Below are 25,199 nucleotides of genomic sequence, written 5' to 3' on the forward strand. Positions count from 1 at the left end.
ACTGTATAAGGGAGACTAGCACACCAAGAAGTGAGGTGACAGTACAATATGCATCTCTACTAGTGAAGAAAAGATGGACTCCAAATGACTGTCAAATATAACTTAACAATAGGATGTTGGACTCTACCATTTTCTATACCTACAATGTCAGGGTACACTTAAATAGCAGAATGTTGAAGGACTACACTTTTGTAATTACGGGAAAATTGTGTGTGTAGGGGGGTGCAAAAGGAGAGGGTGGGAGGGAAATCCCTGGACCTATGGAACTCTATCAAAAAAACAAAAACAAAACAAAAACTAAAGGTCCCAGCGCACTGGTCTAGCAGCTAAAGTCTTTGCCTTGAACGCACTGGGATCCCATATGGCCGCTGGTTCTAATCTCAGCATCTCCACTTTCCATTCTGCTCCCTGCTTGTTGCCTGGGAAAGCAGTCGAAGACGGCCCAAAGCCTTGGGACACTGTACCCACATGAGAGAACCTGCACCCACATGAGAGACCATGAAGAGGCTCTGGGCTCCTGGCTTCAGATTTGCTCAGCTTCGGCCACTGTGGCCACTTAGGGATTGAATCATCACACGGAAGCTCTTTCCTCTCTGTCTCTCCTTCTCTCTGTGTATCTGACTGTCCAATAAAAATAAAACTTAAAAAAACAAAGCTAAAAGAAAAAGGTCAGCAAAGATGTGTTTTTTTCCTAGTTGCATATCACACAAAGAGTATAATATAATATCTGATATATTCAAACATAGTGTTGGCAAAGTATGGATAAATGCAATTATATCAGAAAAGAATGTTTTAAGGTTCACTGAAATTATGATTTTACCTTTAAAATCCACTTTCCACTGTAGATTATTAATTGAAGTGTCATACATTGTGCCTAGCATGATGGCTCAGTAGCTAAATGCTCACATTGCAAGTGCCAGGATCCCATGTCGGCACCGGTTTGTGTCTTGGCTGCTACACTTCCCATCCAGATCTCTACTTGTGGCCTGAGAAATCACTAAAGGATGGCTCAAAGCCAGGGGAGCCTGCACCCCCACGGGAGACCCAGAAGAGGCTCCTGACTCCTGGCTTTGGATTGGCACATCTCCGGCTGTTGCAGTCACTAGGGGGGTGAACCAACAGATGGGTCACTCACTTCTTCTCCCTATTAATCTACCATTACAACAAAAACTCACTTAAAAGGCAAAATTCCGGGCTTGTCCAGCAGGATGCCCCATTACCTGATAGGATGAGGGATCAGCAGAGGGGTCACAGAAGACAGGACTATGACACTGACTGGCATTCAAGAACCATACTCGGGGCTAGAATGTGTGAGGCATGCGTGGACCAATCCCCTGACACTCTGACCCCATTGGACGGTTTAGAAGGGCTGGTGGAGTCTATGCAGGAGGCATGACAGTCTATAGGACGCTCTGGGCTAACGCTCTATGCCTCTGGCATAGTTAACACTGGCTGGCAACAGGCCTGGCTGGAGAGCGTGGTGGAGGCCTTGGCTGCGTGGAGCCTACCACTAAGGGGCACAGGAACTGGAGGGAGGCTGAGTTCTGGTCGGGTCACAGTTGTAATCCCTTGGCACAAATATCAATTCGGCTTTGACGCACCATGCCGGATTAGACCACAGCACAGTTTGGTGCTCCGGAGGACCAGGATAGACGTTGGATGGGCTCGGCTAGGCCTCAACCCCATCTGAGCCATATATGAGATACGCGTGGGTATGGACGAGCCGTGGCTGGGCTGAAACTCTCAACAGCAGGAACCAGAATGGATTGAAGAGCGGAGCTGGCCGAAGGACCTGCTGGAATGCGTGAAGCCCGACACCATGAAGGAGTCGGAGGGAGGAACCTGAACAGATCCTCTGACAGGACACTGACTCTACAAATAAATGCAAGAAGCATGGAGGTAAACAACCCAGAAGAGGCTTTGGAATGTGACCCACTGGAATACACTTGGCTCGGGTTGGGGCAGACCAGGCTGAGTTGGTTCACGTCATCCACTGGCAAGCCCAAGTGCTGAAACTGTGTGGGGGCCTGGCCGGGTTTGGTTGCGATAAAACAAAACAAAACAAAACAAAAAAAACAGTACAAAACACAAAATGCCAAGGTGAAATGGCCTGTGCTAGTAGGGAATGCAACACCCGACCAGCACTCCTCCCACTGGTTTAGGTGAGGGACAAGAGTGTGATGGGCAGAGCCGGGGAGAGATGCGATACTCATTGGTTCCAATAGAGGTCGGGGCTCAGAAGAGAACCAACCCAGGGGTTAAAACCATCAGCTGATCGGAGTGATGGACGGTGGCGGGCACTGTGCTTACTAGTAGTACATGTAGGAGCCTGGACTGGGAATGCCTCAAAGTTTTTTTTAGGTGGATTCCCCTGAACAAAATGGAGGAATCAAAGCATTAATCAAAAAAAGATGGAAAATGGAGTAGATGAATCAACCACCTCAGCTTTATGCTTGCAGCGGAAAACTGGACAAGGGGAAACCCTAAGATGGACTATGTCAATCAGTGGACTCTGCACCAGCCTCATCATACCTGGACTGTTGCTGATGATATGTTGGAGCTTCTAATTGATCGAGGTGACGCTCTGCTGGCTCTGCCTACAAACCTGAGAGGGCCTCCCTAAGAGGCCGTCGAACTTGAACTGGACAAGTGGGATGCTGGACTCTGTATGGTGTAAACTTTTAATTAGGGAATCTCAACGGATGCATCAAGGTGAAGGAATTCATGATGGGGGAAGGGTTTGGGGTGAAGGGGGGGGGAATCCCAGTACCTATGAAATTGTGTCATGTAATGCAATGTAATTAATGAATAAATGAATATTAAAGGAAAAAAAAAGAAAAAAAATCTTTAGGAAAAACCCATATTATCTAAATGTATAAACATGTTGTCTGTTAAAGCAATGTGTTTATAATTTGATAGAGATCAATAAATATTCACTTGAAATGGACATATAAGTAGCAGATAAGCACATAATCTTATATGGTATTCAGTTATTTTCAGAATTTTTTAAACATGTCTGTCACTTTCTGAATCATGTACTTTTCTAAGTCCCACGTTATTTACTTGTTCCAAAAATATGCCAGAAATCTCTAAAGTGCAGCATTTCATACTGCAATACATGTATTCAAGGTCAACAGGAGCTTTAGGAGTAATTGCCTATTCAGTGAGATGGTAGAACATCGCTTTTAAAGGGCTTTCTCTTAAAATTAACAGTTTTATATCTGAGTAGCTGTTGTTTCCATTAACCTCCTCTTGTGATAGCATAAGATCCACAACAAAAGAGTTTCTCTGCACTATTTTCCCAAAGTACCATTAACACTAGTACTGGCACAAGACTCAGAAAACACCATGGATTTTCAGAAAAGCAAAGACTATTCTATATATATGAATTTTTCTTTATGCTGGAAAATGTAGTTAATATTCAATAAGCAAAACATATCATGATTATATCCAGGTGTCACCTTTGTTTCAGCTTGCGCTAGAACTTCCTATTTAAAATGGCTAGAGTGAAGTGCTGCCAGGTTTAATGGATTCGGAGAGCTCCCAATGATGAATGCATACTGCATACTCTGGCTTGGGTACAGTATCAATGCAGGCTTGAGACCAAATTTTATGTCATATTTTCAAATAGATTCCAACTGAATCATTATTTAATGAATGCAGCTCCACAAAGGTATGATTTTGAATTTAAGTATTGGAAATTTGAATGATAACTTGGAAAGTTTTTCAAACTTTTCTAATATTTATAAGAAGAGTAAGCAATTCCATTCAAAATGTTTTGATTTGCAGTGAAATTTAAAGGCATGAAAATGGGTTTGTGTGAACTCTGGTAGATTTCTTTCTTCTTTTTTCTAAAATGCAATGCTAATTCCTTTCTGTAGCAAGGGGGTTAACAAGTGCAGCTAAGATTTTTTTTAAATAGACTCTGAAATTAGAAATAAGAAGTGACTGGAAATTGAAAATATGGCCTGTGTTTTCTGTAATTTAAATGAGCTCTGAGAATTCAGACAGCAAGAACAGAGAATGTGTGTGAAGTATACACACACAGAGTTAAATGACAGAGATGAATGGATGGATAGACAGACAGATAGATAGATAGATACATACATACATACATGCATACATAAATAGATGAATAGAGTGAGCATACAGGAAAAAAAGGACAATGGAAGATTAGTGTTGGGAGAAAACATGTGAACATAACTTGAATAAAGAGATACTATAGATGTCCACTTAAGAATAAATAGATTAGGGTCCAGAGTGAGAGCATAGTGGTTAAAGTCTTTGCCTTGCACGTGCCCGGGATCCCATATGGTCACTGGTTCAATCCAGGCAGCCTCACTCCCCATCCATCTCCCTGCTTGTGGCCTGGGAAAGCAGTTGAGGACGGCCCAAATCCTTGGAACCCTGCACCCATGCGGGAGGCCCGGAAGAGGCTCCTGGTTCCTGGCTTCGGATTGGCTCAGCTCCAGCCATTGCGGCTGCTTGGAGAGTGAACCATCGGATGGAAGATCTTCCTCTCTGTCTCTCCTCCTCTCTGTATATCCACCTTTCCAATAAAAATAAATAAATCTTTTAAAAAAAGAATAAAGAGGTTTAAAACTTATAAATAAAATAAAGAATAAAGAGGTTTAAAACATTAGAACTAAGGGTACAGAGAAAAAGCTAAAGAAAAAATGAAAGAAACACAGATATCAAATGATTTTTGAGCTTGTTTTTCTTTTCCTGGTACCTTAATAAACACAGCAGAATTTTTTCAGAAAAAATGTCAAAAAATTTATGCAAAGAATTATAGCAGATGGAAATATAGCAATTAGTTCATACTTAATACTATCAGTAATTGATAATATATTAATATACCCATGTTTCCTTTTTCATTGTCCATAACATTTAGTAATATGTAAGATTAGAATTATAACTATTTAAACACTATTCAGAAGCCTTAAAATTATTTCACCCTAAAGATCATGCCGCAGTTAATAGGAACATACCTCCAAAAGGGACACACGTATTCATTAATTTCAGTCTTCACAATCTATAGTACTTGGCCCCGTCCATACATGAGTCCCACATGCTTGAATTCACTAATAGAATACATATTTTGGGTAAAATTCCACTGGAATCAAACAGCTACCAAATTTTAATTGACTATTGTCCAAATAACACAATAAATTAGTATTTAAATAGCACAGAACTCAGTTATCACTGACAATCTAGAAACAGATATTAATGTTATATACAAATACTTCATTGCTTTATATAATTGTGTTGACAGCTACAGATTTTGTTGTATGTACACACATTGAAGCCCATATTCATGAATACCAAAGTATCACTCTGTATTGTTTTCTACTTTGCTTCTTTATTTTTCTGATGTCTCTTGTTAGGTAGTCAGTAACCTTCATGACATCAAGAACTATATTTGCATTCCCAAAACTTAATACAATGTTACATCGTACATTATAAAAATATATGTTAGATATTACATCTAATTAGATATTATAATATTGTATATTAACAAATACACATTGAATAAGAATATATCACAGAAATTGATACTATTTTCCACTTTCATAAAAATCCATGGGGCAGAACCTACACTATTGTACTTTCATTAGTAGTGCAATAATTTGCATTAAGGCTGTACAATCTACTGCTTTAAAATGTGACATCACTTGAGATCACATCACCCCCAGAGCGCACTTTGCATTGTGGGGACATATTAACAGTAGTGAATCTTTATCTGTGAATATAAGTCGTCTTCCCATTTACTTGCATGTTTTCTTTAATTCGTACATGGCTTCTAATTTTTGGTATCTTAATCAGTGAGGAACTACAAATCAAAACCCCAATCAAAACAGCTCTCTTCTATTAGGACGTTTATTATTAAAAATTGAAAGAAGCCTAATGTTGATTACAATGTGGTAAAATCAGAATGCCTTTATATCATTGATATGAAAGCAAAATGGTGCATTTAATTCAGTCAATGCTATTGAGGTCATGCAAAGAATTAAAAATAATAAAGCTATGAATCAGAAGTCTGCTATTTTTATCAAAAATAATTGAAATGAATGAAAAACCAGATTAACACTGTCTACTCACTAAACTGCTATACACAATGGGCAAGATCAAGAAACAACCTCTATGCTCCTCAATGGATAAATGCTAAACAAAATATGGCAGAGACACACAATGGGATGTTGTTTGCCCATCAAAAACAGTAAGGGAACTTGTCCCTTATTTCACATCATGGCTGAACTTTCAACATACTATTCAAAGCGAAGCAAGCCACTCACAGGAGGATCAATATTGTATAATTCAGCTTACATGCAATATCTTAAATGGTGAAACTCACACATCAGGGACAGCAAGGAGGCCCAGGAGATGAGGATACAGTGGTCCGCAACTATAAACTTTTAGGTATGAATCAAGAATAATTTCTAGAGATACAGTGTATCTAAAAAGTTAAAATTATTGTTAAAGTTTATCTCTTGTCTATTCTTGCTTAAAAAATAGGCTTCAAAAAGCGTAGCAGCTTGAGTAAGAATATCTGAAAGTACATCATTGCTCTTACCTATAGAATCTGAGTGAACTCAGCATGGCAGCTGGAACCTTTAAACCTTCCATTTCCTAATTTGCAAAAATAGGAATGTTAATATAACTTGTGACATTTTAATGAACACCAACTAGCTCCTGCTAAAAGGAAGTATTGAGTTCACGAAAGAATCCTTTCTTCTGGTTCTCAGAAAGGTGACCCTCCCCGGAGGACCCAGCACTCTCGGGGATGATTCCTATCTCTCACACTGTGATGTGACTGAATCTGAGGTGGGTTAGGGGTCGTCCTCCTTGTTCCTGCTTCCATCATAATTAGACACATAAAAATAAAACCTACATTGAATTTGTATGTCACTTTTCTACCTTCTCCGCCTGTATTCTCATTTTGATCTAATCTAAACTTCCTCAACAACCTAGGACAACTATTCCTATCAAGATCACAAATAGGGGATCAGCTCTGTGGCTCAACAAGATAATCCTCCACCTTTAAGCAGCAGCATTCCATATGGGTACCTGTTCATGTCCCAGCTGCTCCATTTCCCATTCAACTCTCTGCTTATGGTCTGTGAAAACAGCACAGGATGGCTTAAGTCCTTGGGATCCTGCATTCATGTGGGAGATCTGGAAGAAGCTCCTGACTCCTGGCTTCAGATTGGTTCAGCAGATTCTAAGTGCTGCGGTCATTTGGGTAGTGAGCAGTGGTTAGTAGATATCCCACCCCCCTCTGTCTTGACTTCTCTCTGTAAATCTGTAAAATTTCTAAATAAAATAATAAAATCTTTGAAAAAAACCATAAATGAATGCCAGTTTACTCTTTGCACACTCTGCTCTCATACTTCACATTGCTTATTCACACTCTAGTCAATGCATGCCTTTTTTTTACAAGTTGCTCCTTCATTTGGCTCCTAATTAGTAACTCACTGCTTTTTCTTTCTTTTTTTTTTCTCATTATCTGCTTCTGTATCAGTATCCTAACTACTTCTTCCTAGATGCAAAGTGGCTTCTATTTTTTTAATGACTCATTTGTAGCTACAGCTGCTTTTTGATAATTTTCTTTATTCAGCCTTTCCCAACGCTTGCATTTAATATGAGGTATATTAAAAGTCGGTGGAATATACAATTAAAAGATAAAGAGCAGGTATTTGGTGTAACAGTCAAGCTGATGCTTGAAAGGGAGTAGTGTTGGACCATAGAGGTTATGCAGCCTCTAGGGGGTGCCAACACCCTTTGTCAGGACGTTGGTTTCTTTCTTAACAAATCATCTTCCTACAACGCTTCCTGCTAATCCACCTGAGGAGGTGGCAGTTATAATCCAAGTAATGTGGCCCATTCAATCCATGGAGGAAACCAGAATGAATTTCTGGTACTTGACCATGGCCTGAATTAGCTGTGGCTTTACTTGCCATTTGAGGTAGGAAATACTCTGTTGCCTTTCAAATAAAAATACCTTTGATAATGAAAATAAGCTTTTAAACAATGTGATTGAGATGCCAGAATCTCATAGCACCTGGGTTCCAGTTTGCAGGCATTTGGAAGATAAATCAGCAGAAGGAAGATCTCTGTCTATTTCTGTATTTCCTTTATGTGAACCTTTCTCCAACAAATAGAATATGTTTATTTTGGTGCATAAAATTGGATATTTGAATAGAAAGACTTTTAAAAGTTAATGAAAACATGGGGCCCGGCGGCATGGCTTAGTGGCTAAAGTCCTCGCCTTGAACGCCCCGGCATCCCATATGGGCGCCGGTTCTAATCCCGTTAGTTCCACTTCCTATCCAGCTCCCTGCTTGTGGCCTGGGAAAGCAGTCGAGGACAGCCCAAAGCCTTAGGACCCTGCACCCGCGTGGAGACCCGGAAGAGGTTCCTGCTACCCAGCTTCGGATCGACGCGCACCGGCCCGTTCCGGCTCACTTGGGGAGTGAATCATCGGATGGAAGATCTTCCTCTCTGTCTCTCCTCCTCTGTGTATATCCCGCTTTCCAATAATAAAATCTTTAAAAAAAAATGAACACCTGGCAATTAAAGCAAAACCTCTGCTTAAAAAAAAAGTTAATGAAAACAGATTATTATGAAAAACTACACATGAATTTAGAAATTTTGTTGCAACAAAACCTAATTGTGTTTCTGTTTTTCACTAACTTTTGAAGACTTACCATATTGCACTTTAAATGCTATTTTTAATATTCTCTACATACAAAACAAAATCCAATCTTACCATTTATACCTCCAAAATATATCTATATTCAGGCTTTTCTTACTACAGTTTTAATGGACTCTTGGAGTAAGTGACCTTTAATTTTGTGTGTGTGTGTGTTTTGCTTTTCCTAGAAAACATGAGTGACATCCTTTAAATCCTCTGCTTCAAAAACTTCTATAGATGTTCTCCTTTGGAAAAAACAAAACAAAAACAAGAATGTCCCAGAAATTGGCTATGATCATTTACATACTTGCTTGTCTCCCTAACCTGTCTGCCCTTGGTGCCTAGCTTCCTCTTATTACCTCAGCTCAGATTCCCAACCAGACACATACACTTTACTACCAATGTGTTCTTCTTGCAGGCTTGGCATGTCCCCATAGCCAGGCACTTCACACAGTGTTGCCTCTTCTCGATATCCTGCTGCTAGGAATCCACTTGATTTTCCCATTAGCCACTTCCAAATTTTGCTCAAAAGGCACTTTCCCAGTGAGTTCATCTTACACTACTTTAGTTTACAAAAAAATTATCCAGGTTCTTCTTTGCCCTTGTACTTGTCTGCTTATTTTTTTCTATTACTCCTTCCATTAGCTAACACTCATGATTAAGTGGGGGGGGGGTTATTTCATGTCTATTTCACACATAAATTGTATAACCCAAAGGTGAGAATTTTAATTTTTTGTGGTCTGCATATCTGTAGCACAGTAAATGGCACCTAGTCGCCTATGTGTGTGTGTGTATGTGTGCATACAACACTGTTCAACTGAAATGCAATGATAATTTAAACACTGCATATAAATATGCCATACAAAGTAGAATATGTAGTATTTTTAAGGTACTCGGTACTAAGAAATCACTGCACACATCTGATTAGAAACTTGAGGTGAACATAACAGATGCTACACAATTTCCTGTTACAATTGGTTAATAAATTAATACGCATACCACGTTATTATTTATTGAAAGTCATAATTTTTCCTAAATCTGAGTCTGAATGGCTTTTAGCATTATTCTGATAGTTCAATAAAGTTACATAATAAATTCAGACTGGAAGAAGAGTCCTCACTGAGCAGTCTAATTATCAGCCCTGGGTGCAGCATAAGATTGCACAAGAGTAGGTAAGATTAGTGGAATTAGCTGGGCCACTGATATCAGAGGCAAGAGCTGCAGTGTATCCCAACAGTATTATGCATAAATTTTCAGAACAGTAACTAATAATCAGAGAAAGAAAAAATAGTCAGGAAACGCAAGTGTAGAACTCATGGCCTACTTTGCTTCTCAACAGGAGGCAGAAAATATGCTATTATCTCCATTTCACACATTTGTATCAGTTGATTTTGCTTCTATGTCATTGTTGACCATGTCACACAAATCAAATTTGTGCAAAACATATTTTTAATCATGACTTGAGTTCCAGCTTTTTTCCTCAAAACTCATCAATTGCCCATATGTCAAAAGAAGCTATTTGTCAAAGTGGTTTTTATTTGGTCCTTTTTTATTTCAATAACTAACAATTACATCATGCTATCAGATGCTGAGGAAAACAAAATGAGGTATTCTCTGTCTTTAAGATTTTATAATTGAAACGAGAAGCTATCGTTGCATGGCAAGGGATAACACAAAGTGCAGGATGACACTACTTTTAATTTTATGTCACTAGGAGTAACACTGAAGCAAAACGAGTGAACTAGCATTGTGTAGTAAACAGGATCAGAGCAAAAATATGGAGTGATAGGGTTTCAACATAATATATGCCTCCTGCATGCAAAACTGAGGTTGCAGGCTTTGATTTCAGTTTGCCACTTGATATAGTAAGTCCACCACCGGAAAGAATATTAACTCTTCTGTATCTCTATAATTTCCTGCTTCATAAATTGACATTTATATGATTCTATCTATAAATACAATGAACTCAAGGGGTAATTGTGAAGATTAAATACAGTAGTCTATATGGAAAGCTTTGATAACAAACAGTAAGAAAATTCTATTTTCTGATCAAGGATTCGTATTTTACTAAAATAATAGTGATGCAATTTTAAGAATTCTTGCAAAGTTAAGACTGGTATGTATGAAAAATATAAGAATCTTAACAGCTTCGGAAAAGACACTAAATATAATCAATACTAAACAGTGCATACCATGAAATAGCTAGAGGCAGCATGAGAGAGAAAGGGGAGGGAGAGTAAAGTGAGAGCATTATTATCTGTACTTCCATAGGGAAAAGTACTTAGCAGTAATTTTTTCACTGATCCTGCATAACATTTCAATCTCACTTAGGGAAATGACTCTGTCTAATCTTTGTTATCCCCTATATCAAATCCATGTTTGCTTTACAATAAAAATAAAACAGTTTTATATATTCCTTTTATTATAGTTTTTCTAATGCTGAATTTTTCATAAACCCCATCATGTCATACATGATCACATGCATAAGCATGCATGCATAAATTACTGCATGAGGAGCATATTTTCACCTTTAAGTGTATCAAATATCACAGTAGATAGTTTGAATCTTTGCTCAGCTTTTAGAAGAGGACTGATTAAGGTTATTAAAGAACTTGAATTTGGTTTCATGTATGTTAAGAGGAACTTATATCTAAGACATGACCTTAGGTGAGAATGACAATGAAAACAGTTAATGGAGTATGTGTTAGTAATATTATTTATTTAAATTAACTAGAAGTTTGGAGACAGATTTCATATTTAGGCTGTCTGGCTCTGAGTGTATACTTTTAATCACCCTATATCACATTGCTTCTCAAAGGCTGGGGTGGACATATATGGAAGGCTATGAGAATAGCTGCTACTGATAGTTATAAAACTTGGGCAATGAATAGACACTATAGTCACTGTATTTTGCATTTCCCTCCTACTACGACTAAAAAGAGCAGGATATAGGAGTCTGAATGTTTCCACCATAAAAAATATTAAATACTTGAGATAACAGATTTATTTAACATCAATTGGATATCACAAAATATATAAGGAATCAAAGCGTTACCTTCACAAAGCAGCTAATATGTCTATGTCATTTTATACGAATGTAATTGATTTTAAAATGACTTGGGCAATGATTTCTGCTATTGTATGCTTTTAGAAAAATGAATGATGTTCACAATAGTTATAGGGTATAATTCTGGAATCTATACAATTCATCTCAGAGAACACAGAATAAAAGTTATTAAATAATGCTGCACAACACCATCTGTAGTTATTTTAAATCAGAGTAATTCTGTGTTCTTAACATGTAGTCTGAACCTTCCCTAGACCCTCTGTATTCTTCCTGGAGATTATTTTCCACTTCACTACAAATTGCTTATCAGACTTTCCACTCTAATTCTACCAAAAACACATAAGCTGTTTATAATGGTATTATTTTGAAAATCATACTTATTGATCACCTCTCTTATTAATACAGTAGAATGCAAGGACTGCCTTATTGGCTTCCCTGTAGTATTTTTCCTAGAGTTTAATATTCAGAGATTAAGCACAACTAAGGATTTTGTTGATTTGTCAGAGATCATACAAACTTGCTAACTATAGAGTATGTCACTGTATAGATACATAAATGATATGGGGCTTTACAAAATCATGCAACAGGATAAAGCAGAATATTCACCAGCAGGTGGAGTGGAAAAGGCCAATACACAGCCATTCAGCAAAGGTCAGCACAAAGTAGTCAGAGAAAAGGAAAGATGTAGGAAAGCCAGATCAATAATGCCATTTGCTGAAATGTTAGAAAATTATAGGATTTGCCCAAGGAAGTAGTCACTGGAGATCTTAGAAAGTGCAGTTTTAGTAGGGTTGGGAGAAAATCCAAATTGCAGAGCTTAAAAGGAAATTGAAGAAGTAGTGCTACCAAGCATAGAGATTTGACAGGAAAAGAGCCATGTAAGAAAAGCAACTCTATTAAGAGCATGAGTCATTGATGACTCAGAGCCAAGCCAGATTATATTTACATTTTTGCTCTATTTCAATTTCTATTTAGGACATCTGAAGCGAATTCTGCCTTTTCACATAAACAGGATGGAAATGAGTGTTTTACTTTTCAATGACTTAAAACTCTTCACATTATTACAACTACAAAGGAAACATCCACTTTACCAGTTAGTTTTAATTTTATCAGTATTGCTCAGACATGAACTAGATCTCAAATTTTATTTTCATTCTTCAACAGGATAAATGGGAAAAATAACTCAGAGGGAGAAAGAAAAAAAAATTAAGAGAAAATTTTATGAGAACTGTTCTTGCATTCCAGGGCATACATACAGGCTTTAAAAGAGTTTCTATGCCTGGGGCAAGCACTGTGGACAAATCCTCTGTCTGTGTACGGGAATCCTACAAGGGTGCAAGTTTGTGTTCCCACTGCTCCACTTATAATAAAGCTCCCTACTTATGGCCTGGGAAAGTAGTGGAAGATGACTCAAATGCTTGGGTCCTTAAATTCGTGTGGGAAACCTGGAAGACGTTCCTGTCTTCACAGAGAATAACATCAAGCCATTGAGACTATTTGGGGCCTGAACCAGCAGATAAAAGATCTCTCTCTCTCTCTCTCTCTCTCTTTTCTTTCTAAATTTTTCAAATAATTTTTTTAATTCCTTGAAAATACAAAAGTTTTTGAAATACTCTTTGTAGGTATACAGTCAGAAATTAGAGGCATCAGAGTATTATTTTTAGGTGATTTTGGTTTACAAGGGTCAGGAATAGATAAGCAGTTTCCACCCTCTGCTTAATTTCCTAAATGCCCACAGTGACTGGGGAGCAACCATAGGTGACAGTGGAGGCCTCAGTCCAGCTCCCCTACCTGAGTGCCAGAAACCTAGATTACTCCAGTAATCATGGCTGCCTCCAGGGGTATGCACTACCAGGAAGCTGCCGTCAGGAGCCCCAGCTGGCAGCTGATTCCAGTGGCAGATGTTGGATCTTGACTATCAGGATGACTGCTCACTACATTATTTTTCAATATGATTACTGGAGAATTGGCTGTTAAACCAAGAAAAGTTATATGCTTTCAAGCTTTTTTCTCTAAAGCCATATCTGTTTGGGAAGTACAAGATAATATAAATTAGTCATCTTCAGCAAAGAAATCAGCAAATAAGTTTGGGTACAGCTATAAAAATGATACAACCAAATTTAATCTGGATGAAATATACTGTGCATGAAATTTAACTTGAGTCAGTATTGACAGTAACAATGTTCTTTCTTTTCATCAAATTCTAAATGACACAGCTGGTGATACTGACACTGTATGAGATTGCAAAGCATCCAAAGAAATGCAAACATTCAGGATTGATGTCATGTAGAAATGGCAACAAGGTTACTCTGAAAAATTGAATGTAACCTATATAAAAAACAATGCTTTATATACGACAGAGTAAGTGAAAAGGGAAGACAAGACAAACATTTGAAGTATGTCCTAGTAAAGAATAGGCACAACAATATGTCACATGCATGCTTTTATCCTGTTTAAAGCATTTTATCTATGCAGTATATATTGTATGTAAGCAAATATATACATATGTGTATATTTGATCTATAGTTTTACTGCTTTAATAAATCATTTAAAGGATGATTTAAAAGTTTCAAATACAATCACACATACTTTAAGAGACAGAGTGAGTTATCCGAAAATAGGAGTACTACAGTTCAGGAATCACATTGCAACAGCATCTTATGGGACAGTCTATAATCACCTGGATGCAACTATTTAAAGACTTACTTCTCTTGAAATGCTAGCATGTTTATTTAACCATGTCTTCCTTACACTCAAATATGGTGCAATGGGATTATCATACTTTCCATATAAGTCTATTGTTTAGATTGTAATTTTATGGCCTTCTTTCTAAATTTAACTAGAATAGGTTAATAGCACTCTACTTCATGACCTGTGTTGGATGAACTGATAAAAATGAGGTGTCCAGGGCCCGGCGGCGTGGCCTAGCGGCTAAAGTCCTCGCCTTGAAAGCCCCGGGATCCCATATGGGCGCTGGTTCTAATCCCGGCAGCTCCACTTCCCATCCAGCTCCCTGCTTGTGGCCTGGGAAAGCAGTCGAGGACGGCCCAAGGCTTTGGGACACTGCACCCGCATGGGAGACCAGGAAGAGGTTCCAGGTTTCCGGCTTTGGATCGGCACGCACCGGCCCGTTGCAGCTCACTTGGGGAGTGAATCATCTGATGGAATATCTTCCTCTCTGTCTCTCCTCCTCTCTGTATATCCGGCTTCCAATAATAATAAAATCTTTAAAAAAAAATGAAGTGTCCAGGTTTCTGCAACTTTGTGTCAGACGATAGGAAAATGGTTACATTCTTAACCCATTTGTATGACTATTTAATCATAATAATCTAAGGCTCACCTTGAGACATGTAAGGAAATTAGCACAGAAGTATTCCTCACACATAATTTAATGCTTTACATGCAACCAGGTATGCACTCTAGTGAGTAAGATGCTTGTTAATAGTTTGGCTCTCCAGATCAGAGTATCTTGGTTCATTATCCAACTTTGCCTCTTGACTGAAGCGTTTTACTAATAAAGACCTTGGGAGCCAAGGGTTATCTCCTATCACCACACAAGATCCATGTATACAGTTCCTAGTTCATGGTTTGGCCCAACCTCATCCTGTGAGCATTTGAGAAATCAAACAGTGGAATCAAACAGCTGTCTCTCTGAAATACACAGAAGTACATCATACGCACATATTCACACACACACACTGGCACACATACAATTTGAAAATGCTTTCACAGGTGGGATGAAACTGCCTCACACTGCTGTAGGTATGTTTTAGTAGATACGTTTGGCAATAATATATATTAAATATGGAAAATTTGAAAATGCAGAGGAAATCACAGTAAGAACAATAAAACCAAATCAGTTCTTCCCATGTTTCTCTCTTCCATATTCACTATTGCAGACTCAAACTCAAAACATGTGACATATCTTTTCCTAAAAGCAATTTCACAGTATGCAAAGCAGAAGTTGCTCTGGGTACTAAGGCTTCTGCCACCCCATTTGTGACCCCGATGGAGCTCTAGGATCCTGGCTCAGCCTGGCCCAGGTTTTTATGGCCATTTGAGTAGTGAACCAGTGGACAGAAGATTTATTTGTCTCCATTTATTCCTCTCCTCTTGTAACACTGCCTTTCAAGTAAACACATATTTTAAGAAGTAATTTAACTCACCCAATCATACAGTATTCCATACTTCTCTCCTTGAATGTTCCCTAAGAATTAATAACATATTCCGTTCCCTTCCATGTCCTTGCCTCTAGTCCCAAGCCTTTGCTTCCAACAGAACTCCCTCAATTAGGGAGATACTAATAAAGAAATATATACCAAACAGTATCTATTTCATTTCTTTTCCAATTTTCTTAAGCTTTAGCAATAAAATATTTGGAAAACCATAAGAAACTGCTCTTAGTTTTAACCCCAGAAGGGCTTTTAATATTAAATAAACAACCCATTTATTAATAAGTTTATTTAACAATTTTGTACTTCATGGTTTCTCAGAAAAAATTTAACATAAAATTGATTTGAGCTATTCCGAATGGGCTAGTACAATCAGTGGATTAGTTTTAGCAAGCATTTTTATCTGATATTTTATACCATATTTCTACAGTTTCCTGCTGCTCATGGCCATCGTAATTGTCTTTCTTTAATTCAGTCATATTTCTTTAGACTTGAACACTAGGGTGAAAATAGAACTACCATATAGTCATACCACATACTCCAGTTTAGTTCTATTTTGTGTTAGTCATGATTAGCCTAGCTCTGATTTCAACCTTCTACATTATGGACTAACAACTTTCTATGGATTTTAAAGGAAAGGAACTATGAAAAGAGAACAACTAAATAAAACTAAGATCAAAGAATCCCTAGTTGAGGGAGTTCTGCTAGAAGCAACGATCTGGGACTAGAGGCCGGGACACGCTAGTGAACAGAGATGCTATTACTTATGGGGGAGCGCTGAAGGAGACAACTATAAAATAACAAAACGCATACAGAGTAAAAAAATCCCCACAAAATGTCATAACAATTAATTTTATTTGCCACAGCCCCCATACCATCAATTGTCCTAAGAACAGAGACAATTTACCTTCAAGAAAATAATTAATACGTTTTCTTTGGGGTGGTGGGAGGGAAGGGACTGAGTTCTTTGAGGTCAGGCCTGCTCTATTCTTTCACTTGAGAGCTCTGAAGGCCCATACTGCTGCTCAAAGTTTTCATGAGATGATCAAAAATGGCCTAATAATGTTAACACTGGAGCTAAGAAAGTACATTTATAAAAGACGGAGAGCATTAATCAACTTCAGAAGGAAATCAATCATAGCATTATGGACTGAACCAGGAGTGACTTTGTCTGACAACATTAATTTCGTTGGTAAAACGTCCTTGGTTTGTGGATGTCTAAGCCATGAAATGACAGAGAACACCATTCTATGTGAATCTTAAATGCCAAACGAAAATGCCTTACAACAAAGAGAAACTCCAGTACAAATATTTCTCACATACTCCCAGCGCTCATATACTCCTGGTGCACAATGTAAAATAGAATGTAAAATTTACATTAAAAGAAGAGAGAGAGAGAGAGAGAGACAGAGAGAGAGAGACAGAGAGAGAGAGAGAGAGAGAGAGACAGAGAGAGAGAGAAAGAGAACCGGGAGTTGGGCTGTATCCTGGTCTTCCTTATGCAAGAGACAGCATTCCAGTAATCAGCTGCTGCTTTGCATGATTCTTTAGTCAGCAAATTGACCCAAAAGGGAGCAGCCGGGATTTCTTTGAACTGGAATTCTGAATTGTGATGTGAATATCACAAGTCACACCTTACCCTGAGATACCAGCACCCCCTCTTTAAAGGGCAGTTCTTTAACACAAACTGACACTTTGAACAAACACATTGCTTCTAAGTAGCTGGGCTTGTATTTTTATGTGTAAGGGAATTTCTTAATGCACTGTATTCTCAGAGTCACAGTAAATGCATGATAATTACTACAACACTACCTTTTACTGTTTTGAATGTTTAAACTGTTTTACACAATCTCCTCAAATGATAAAAGTATAAATATCCAGTTCAGAAGAACTTGAATAGTGCCACAGAGAAGGGCTGCTCAAAGGGTTGAGCTGGTGAGTTTTTGAAAAGTTATTAGTTGGACTTATTCTACAAATGTCAAACACGCTCTATCCCTTTCAAACTGTAGAGGATTGAGAAAGCTTCAATATGTGTACAAGTTGAACACTGTTTTGGTAGATATATATATAAATTCACCTGTCATTGGAATAATCAGTTTAGCAGTTCACAAAAGAACTATGCTTTCTTTGTTGCCATTCACAGTAACAAAAGAACAGGGCAGAAGAGACAGGGGGTAGTTGCTTGCCTATGTACCAAAAAAGCTGAAAAATGCTAAGTAAAAAACACTGAAATGTTAAAAAAATACTCTGATTTCTTGAATATTAAACTCCCAGGTTGGGATTTTTATCTTTTTCCTTCTGTTAGGCTTAAAGCAGATGATAGATGAAAGAGATTAAGATAATCTTTAAATCCTACGAAGTCATATAAAACATTTCAATACAGACATATATAATACAGACATATTTAGGCTACCACAGACATATAATGTATTGAAAAGAACATACTGAGCCTGAAGACAACTGCATCTTTCAAAAGCAGCTCATCTACTATTGGGGAATCACTTAACATAACAAATATCAATTCCTTTACAGTTTTCGCACTTTCTAAATGAAATAGCACAGGATAAATAAAGTCAATTGTCACAGGAAATATTTGGTCTTTGCAGTGCTAGCTTTATTGTTTACTTTAACATTTTCATCTTTGAAGCAGAGAGAGAGGAGAATGGGAATTGTCCATCTACTGCTCATTCTCCCAATAACTTTGTCATTCGAAGCTGGGCCAGATGGAAATTAGGAGCTAGGAACTGCATCCTTGTCTCCCACACTGTTGTTAGGGACCACCTACCTGAAATATCAGGATCGACTTCTCAGGATGCTATATTTGAAAGCTGTTTAGGAAACGAAAAACTTAAACCATCACTCTAATCTGGAGTGCAGGAATGCAAAGCTGTACCTTAACCCATTGTGCCAGAATATCAAATTCTGTTAGCTTTATTTTAGACTGTGTTTATTCCAGGTTTATTAAACAAAATTTAACACTTTCTCAAAACAGTTATTTTTTTTTTTGTGCGTGTGTGAGAGGTTTCAAATAGAAGCCATGCCTTGGATTTTAAACTAAACTGTGATCCTTATTAAGAAACAAAGAGCACATAGAATCATTTTTGCAAGCCTGTCACAGTTACAGTAAATCATTGTGCAGAACTACTAGCCTTTAAACATGAAATATAAATTAGCATTATTCATGTCTGCAGTGTGTTTCATTTTCAATGCAACAACAGAAACCCCAGCTGGTCAAAAAGATCAAACTAAAAGCAACATTACCATCATCATGCTGGCCCACGCAGACTATGATGAGACAGCCAAGAATGATCCCCGAAGCTAAACATTTCCAGAGACACAACTGTTGTAACATCTTCTGTCAAAATTCACTCAAGGATGATCTGAAACAACAAGAGGAAGAAAAAAAATTGGCATGTTCATTAATCTGTTATAGGTAAACACAACTGTCACATCACAAAAAAGGCCTTAATGACTTCATAGTTAATTATCTCTGCCTCTCCATCTATTAACAAAGCACCACACTTGTTTAATGCACTGGAACTTTTCATTGACATGGATTTGAAGACAAGCAATCTCTATGGAAAGGCTTCTTTGCTCTTACTGAATTTGCAAGCATGAAGTGACCATAATTCTGATATCAAAAGTATTTGGTCTGCAAAATTAAGATCTTGTACAAATAAATCAAATATTCATCAATTTATTTCACAGAGTCGAACATACTGTGTAGCATCATTCAATTGTACAGTATGATTTGTTTCGCAATAATTTCACATGATAAATCAGTTAATATTGTACACTAGAAATTCAATGGAAAGTTGTCTTATATAACTCTAAAAATTAGCAAAAAGCACATTTTGGGAAAAAAAAAAAAAAAAAAGCTCATTTGGGGCCAGCATTGTGGCATTGTGGGTAAATCTGCCACCTGCAGTGCTGCCGTTACATTCAGACACCTGGTCATGCCCTAGTCATTCCAATTCCAGTTCAGCTCCATGCTAAGTTGCCTGGCAAAGCAGCGGAAGAAGGCCTAATGCTTAGGACTCAGCACTTACAAAGAAGATGCAGAAGAAGTTCCTGAGTCCTGCTTTTAGCCTGTCCAGCTTCCATCATTGTGGCCATTTGTGGAGTAACCATTAGAAGGCGGACCTCCCCCTTTTCAAATCAGTAACTTACATTCAAAAGATGCTAATTTTATCATAACAGTGTTTGAGTATTAACTATGCTAAGGAAAACTAAAAAAAAAATATTCTATCAGTTGTACCACCTCTGTCTGTATTTGGGGATAATTTCATTTGGATTACTTTGTCTTACTTTGCAATAATTTAGGGAGTGAAAAATAAAACTAATAAACAAACAAAAACCAAAAAGCCGAGATATTAGCAGCCAGTAAGCCCACCAAAAAGACTTCTTGAAAGTATTATGCTCTCAGTTCATTTGTAAATTAGGAAAATTATTCACACAAAATTGCTCAAAACATTCCTGATTACAAATTGGACAGAACAGGGATGGGAACTCTGTTACTCAAATTCAGAGGTTCCAAACTTAAATGTCTACAGAGGACAAGCAGACAAAGGAAACAAAAGTGACCACAGGGACAATGGGGATGGCAGAGGCTGTGATGGAGCAGACCACAGGGTTTGCCTAATGAGACCAGCTGGTGCTCAACTACTGTGGATGATCATCATGTGAGAATGCAAACCAGTACCACCAGGTTTCCCTACGTTCCAGGGAGAGGCAGAAATCCAAATTTTTATGTGATTACCCAATGCTTAGACGATTGTGAATGCTCTTGGTAAGACTAAATGTTTTTGCCAGGCCATTTGATTATTTTAGGTTTCCTGTTTCCTACTTCTGCCCAGAACTCTCTCTGTGGGACAATTTGTATAGGTTCATTAAAGCATACAAAGGAACTGTTTTAATTCTCCTTTTATCTACATTTCATTTCCTCCAATTTTATGTTTTATGTATTTAAAAATGCTTTCTTTTACTAAAAGTACAAGCTCAATTTCTCTTTGCTGAATAAATGCAAAGCTCTTGAATTTCAAAGTTATCTGCAATAGATCATACATATTTTAATATAAATTGTATTCCTTTTTGAAGCTGTTTTCTTTATGTAAAAGGAAACGGGGGCCCAGCACGGTTGCCTAATGGCTAAAGTTCTCGCCTAGCATGTGCTGGGATCCCATATGGGCAGCCATTCTAATCCCAGCAGTCCCTCTTCCCGTCCAGCTCCCTGCTTGTGGCCTGGGAAAGCAGAAGAGGATGGTCATTAGCCTTGGGACCCTGCACAAGCATTGGGGACCTGGAAGAAGCTCTGGGCTCCTGGTTTCGGATCAGTTAAGCTCCAGCCATTGCAGCCACTTGGGGAGTGAATCAACGGACAGAAAATCTTCCTCTCTGTCTCTCCTCCTGTCTGAATATCTCAATTTCCAATGAAAAGAAAAATAAATCTTAAAAAAAGGGGGAAAAGGGGCTTTGTGCTTATCTGGCTCTTCACATTTTTTTCACAACACATGAAGTATTCGAGTTCCTGCTCTCATATCTTGTACACAGATGTCTCAAATAAGAGACTATTATTAGATGCCAAGAAGGACTAACAAATCACATTTTCCAGTAAGGAAAAAAATACAATAAATTGACTAAAATTGACTAATTAGTCAACTGACAACTGACTAATATTGGTGGCTATAGAAATCAGTGGTTAAGAGTATAGCTTTTATTTCATCAATACACTAGCTTTAAAACATATAAAAAAATCACAGCAACTTTTTCACATTTCTAATAGTAATTATATTCCAGTATTGTTTTGAACATTAAACAGTAAATTGAATATCCTGAGATCAGCATCTAAATTGAGTGAGCACTCCCTAAAACACAACAGAGTATTTGTGACTTTAAACCTTCTCATCCTTCTAAGTGCTTAAATAATCTTGCGATTTAATTATTGTTTCAGCTCTTGCCTATACTCCTATAGCACAGCGAGTAGTTTTTCTATTTTTACTTATTGTATATGAAATATATGACTATAAATAAATGTATGTTTTGGCAAAAAAAGAGCAACTGAAAAGAAAGGAAGGGTTTGAGAGAGGAAGAGAAGTATGATTATGTTAGATTTGCAGCTATGAAATATACCAAATTTGTTCTCTATCAATAAAAAATTCTAAAAAAATAACCTTTCAATCTGTCCTAGGAAGACCTCTATGGTAAATGTCATTCTAATTTCGTGAGAAACAGTAGCCTCAGAGAGGAAAAGCATTTTACTCAGTGTTTCAAAGTGGAGAGTGGGAAAGCAGGACCCAAGATTTGTTACTCCGAAGCTTTTGCTCATCGCATCACAGAAATGGGAGGGGGAATTTTCTTGGGAAACATGGCTCAGGTGGTTTTATGAGCAGCCTAACAGAACCTACTACTTCCTTCCTCTTATACCTTAGTTCTAAATAGTTTATTCTTTTTCAGTATTGTAATTCTAGGAACGCATACAAAATGGATTGAATGTTCTTGGTCAAAAATGACTACATTAAGAGACATAAAATGGTATCTAGATCTAAAATAGTGAGCACAAATCAGTTCAAAGATGCTCATTTGAAATAATTTAAAGGAAAAGTAAAAGACAATAGGACATAATTGTATTTCTAAATGGATCTGTAGTTTGCCATCTTGATTTCCCTCTGACTAGCTTATTTTGAGTATCAGGCTCTCACAGATAACACTATTTGTTCATTTTAACTCTGGTCAATTCAGCTTCATTTAATAGACTTTAAGATGTGAACAATCAGATACATCATCTTTCCAAAACCATTGATGTGGCTGCCAGCAATCTGAGCATTATGACACCAGAAACAGAAGCTCTGAGTGTGTAACCCTGTGCATTGTTTATTAGTGCATCATTGTACTCTGGAAAAAATCATAATTCAAATTTGGGTTTACAATGTGATTAAATAAGACAATTCTAGGAAGTATGTTGGCTTGTGTGCTTTTCAACAGTGAGAAAGATGATAGCTCCTGTAACTTTTTTTTTTACTCTTACTTATATTTGCTTTGTCTCAAAAGTAATTTTCATCAACTAAATTGACTCAGTTCTCAGAGAAACCTCAAGGCTATAAGGCACCCTATCAATGCGATACTCCAACGTACAGAACATATATTTACTTAATGAGAGAACTCCTGTTTCCACATAAAGCTATGGTAAGAAGCTATATCCAACAAAGACATTTTGTTTCTCTAAAAGCTTCAGGCAAGATACTTATCTCTGCTTGCTTTCTAATTTCTAGAAATGTTGGAAACTGTCATTTCAGATTTGTTCAGTATGATGCAACATGATTATAGGTAAGCCAAAGTCCAAATTTTAAGTAACACCTATAAGAGAGTGTGGTAACTTTATTATAAAAGTTACATCAAACCATTGTCAAAGTACAAAGTACAGCATTTCTCTTCTAGATCTCCCTGATAAATGATGTTAGGCTAAAAAAATCTGTAGCATGGAAACCATAAATAATGTGGATGACCCATAAAATTGGAAATTGTACTTGTTTCTCAGAAAGTATTATAATATGATATAGTTTGGCAATAGTAATTTAGATATTCTTCAGTATTCTATTGTTAAAATACTGAAGAAACAAGTTAGTTTCTCAATTGTTGTAATGTTACACGTATTTTGAAGCTGATATGTAATTTGTAATACATTTTCTTTACACTTTAGAATATTTTTATTAGTGCTCAAGACACAATACATTGATATTGATTTTCAATTTCTCTTTTCTATATACTAAACGTCATATTCATTTATCTGACACTCACCAAATTTCTTTATATAAGAAACACAGAGAGAGGGTATACTGTGAATCATTCAATTTCTACAGCTGGAAAATGAGTGAACAAAACTGATTCACTTCTCTGCTATTATATTTTACATATTTTAGTGAAATGTACATAAACATAATAAGTTAATAAACAAATAAGTTCTGGGCCCAGCGGCATGGCCTAGCGGCTAAAGTCCTTGCCTTGAACGCCCCAGAATCCCATATGGGTGCCAGTTCTAATCCCGGCAGCTCCACTTCCCATCCAGCTCCCTGCTTGTAGCCTGGGAAAGCAGTCGAGGATGGCCCAAAGCTTTGGGACACTGCACCCATGTGGGAGACCTGGAGGAAGTTCCTGGTTCCCGGCTTCGGATCGGCGCGCACTGGCCCGTTGCGGCTCACTTGGGGAGTGAAACATTGGAGGGAAGATCTTCCTCTCTGTCTCTCTTCCTCTCTGTATATCCGACTTTCCGATGAAAATGAATAAATCTTTAAAAAAAACAAATAAGTTCTATAACACGTTTTAAAAGCTAATATATGAATTTACCAGCTAGCATTCTCAAAAAGATGTTCTGTGATTTAATTCTCATTCAGTAAGCAAACAAACAAAAAAAGATTGTACAAAACTACCAACATGATTTCTGATAAATGGAGGCATGTTGATACGGAACAGCTTGTTGCTCACCATTGCCCTTGATTACAGACAAGTGTAAAAGGTTAGGAAAGAAAATAAAGGTCTTTGACTGCTTTCCACTTGCTAGTATAAATCCAATGGTCGGCGATATACAAAGCTGCACCTTTTAGACATTAACTCCAGCACACAGTCACATGGCGTTCGCGGATGCCACCTACACACACTGTCTAGGCTAACATCAAACGTTTTCCCTCGGTACTGGCCATCGTGCCCCACCCAACTTCTAATTCTCATGGATTTAAAGATCATATATATATCCCATAATTTTCATTTCACATTAGACAAGGTAAACAGGGAAGATAAAGATGTATACTAATGTGAATGCAGAAGCAGAAGATGTATAATTTACATATTTTTAGCAACTTTCTAGGATAAAAGAAATTATTTAGAAGGCATGGCGACAGACAGAAGGAAATACAGTGTGAAAGGGATTCCTCATTGATTTATTCACTCCCCTACCTTCCAGAGAAGTTCCGGTTGAAGTCACTAGAGAAAAATTCCATCCCAATGCCTTAATAAGTAGCAGGAATCCAAGTAATTGTATCAATATCTGCAGCCTCTCAGAAACTGGATTGGAAATGGAGTACTCAGAACAACTAGACACTCCGTGAAGAGGTGCAGGGGTCCAATGCTGTGGCTTAAAGACTCCAAAACGCCCATTCCTGTATGGTTATTTGAACTTTATATCCCCAACTGAAATAAAACACTTTCATTTGTTGTAATTTTAAATTTATTTAATTATTAGAATTATGTTAAGAATGAAATATATATAGCTGAT

General features: G+C 37.5%; 1 protein-coding gene across 1 annotated transcript in view; it reads right to left on the bottom strand.

Annotated features, from left to right (window-relative positions):
• Positions 1 to 19,316, bottom strand: part of PCDH15 (protocadherin related 15) — a 548,396-nt gene extending 529,080 nt beyond the window's left edge. Inside the window, exon 1 of the mRNA XM_058671280.1 lies at positions 19,196 to 19,316. Within this exon, the coding sequence (XP_058527263.1) occupies positions 19,196 to 19,286 (91 nt within the window). The 5' untranslated portion in view covers positions 19,287 to 19,316. The remainder of the gene's footprint in view (positions 1 to 19,195) is intronic.
• Positions 19,317 to 25,199: the final 5,883 nt, after the last annotated feature.

Source organism: Ochotona princeps, chromosome 13 (genome assembly GCF_030435755.1).
Source record: "Ochotona princeps isolate mOchPri1 chromosome 13, mOchPri1.hap1, whole genome shotgun sequence".
Classification (NCBI taxonomy): Eukaryota; Metazoa; Chordata; class Mammalia; order Lagomorpha; family Ochotonidae; genus Ochotona; species Ochotona princeps.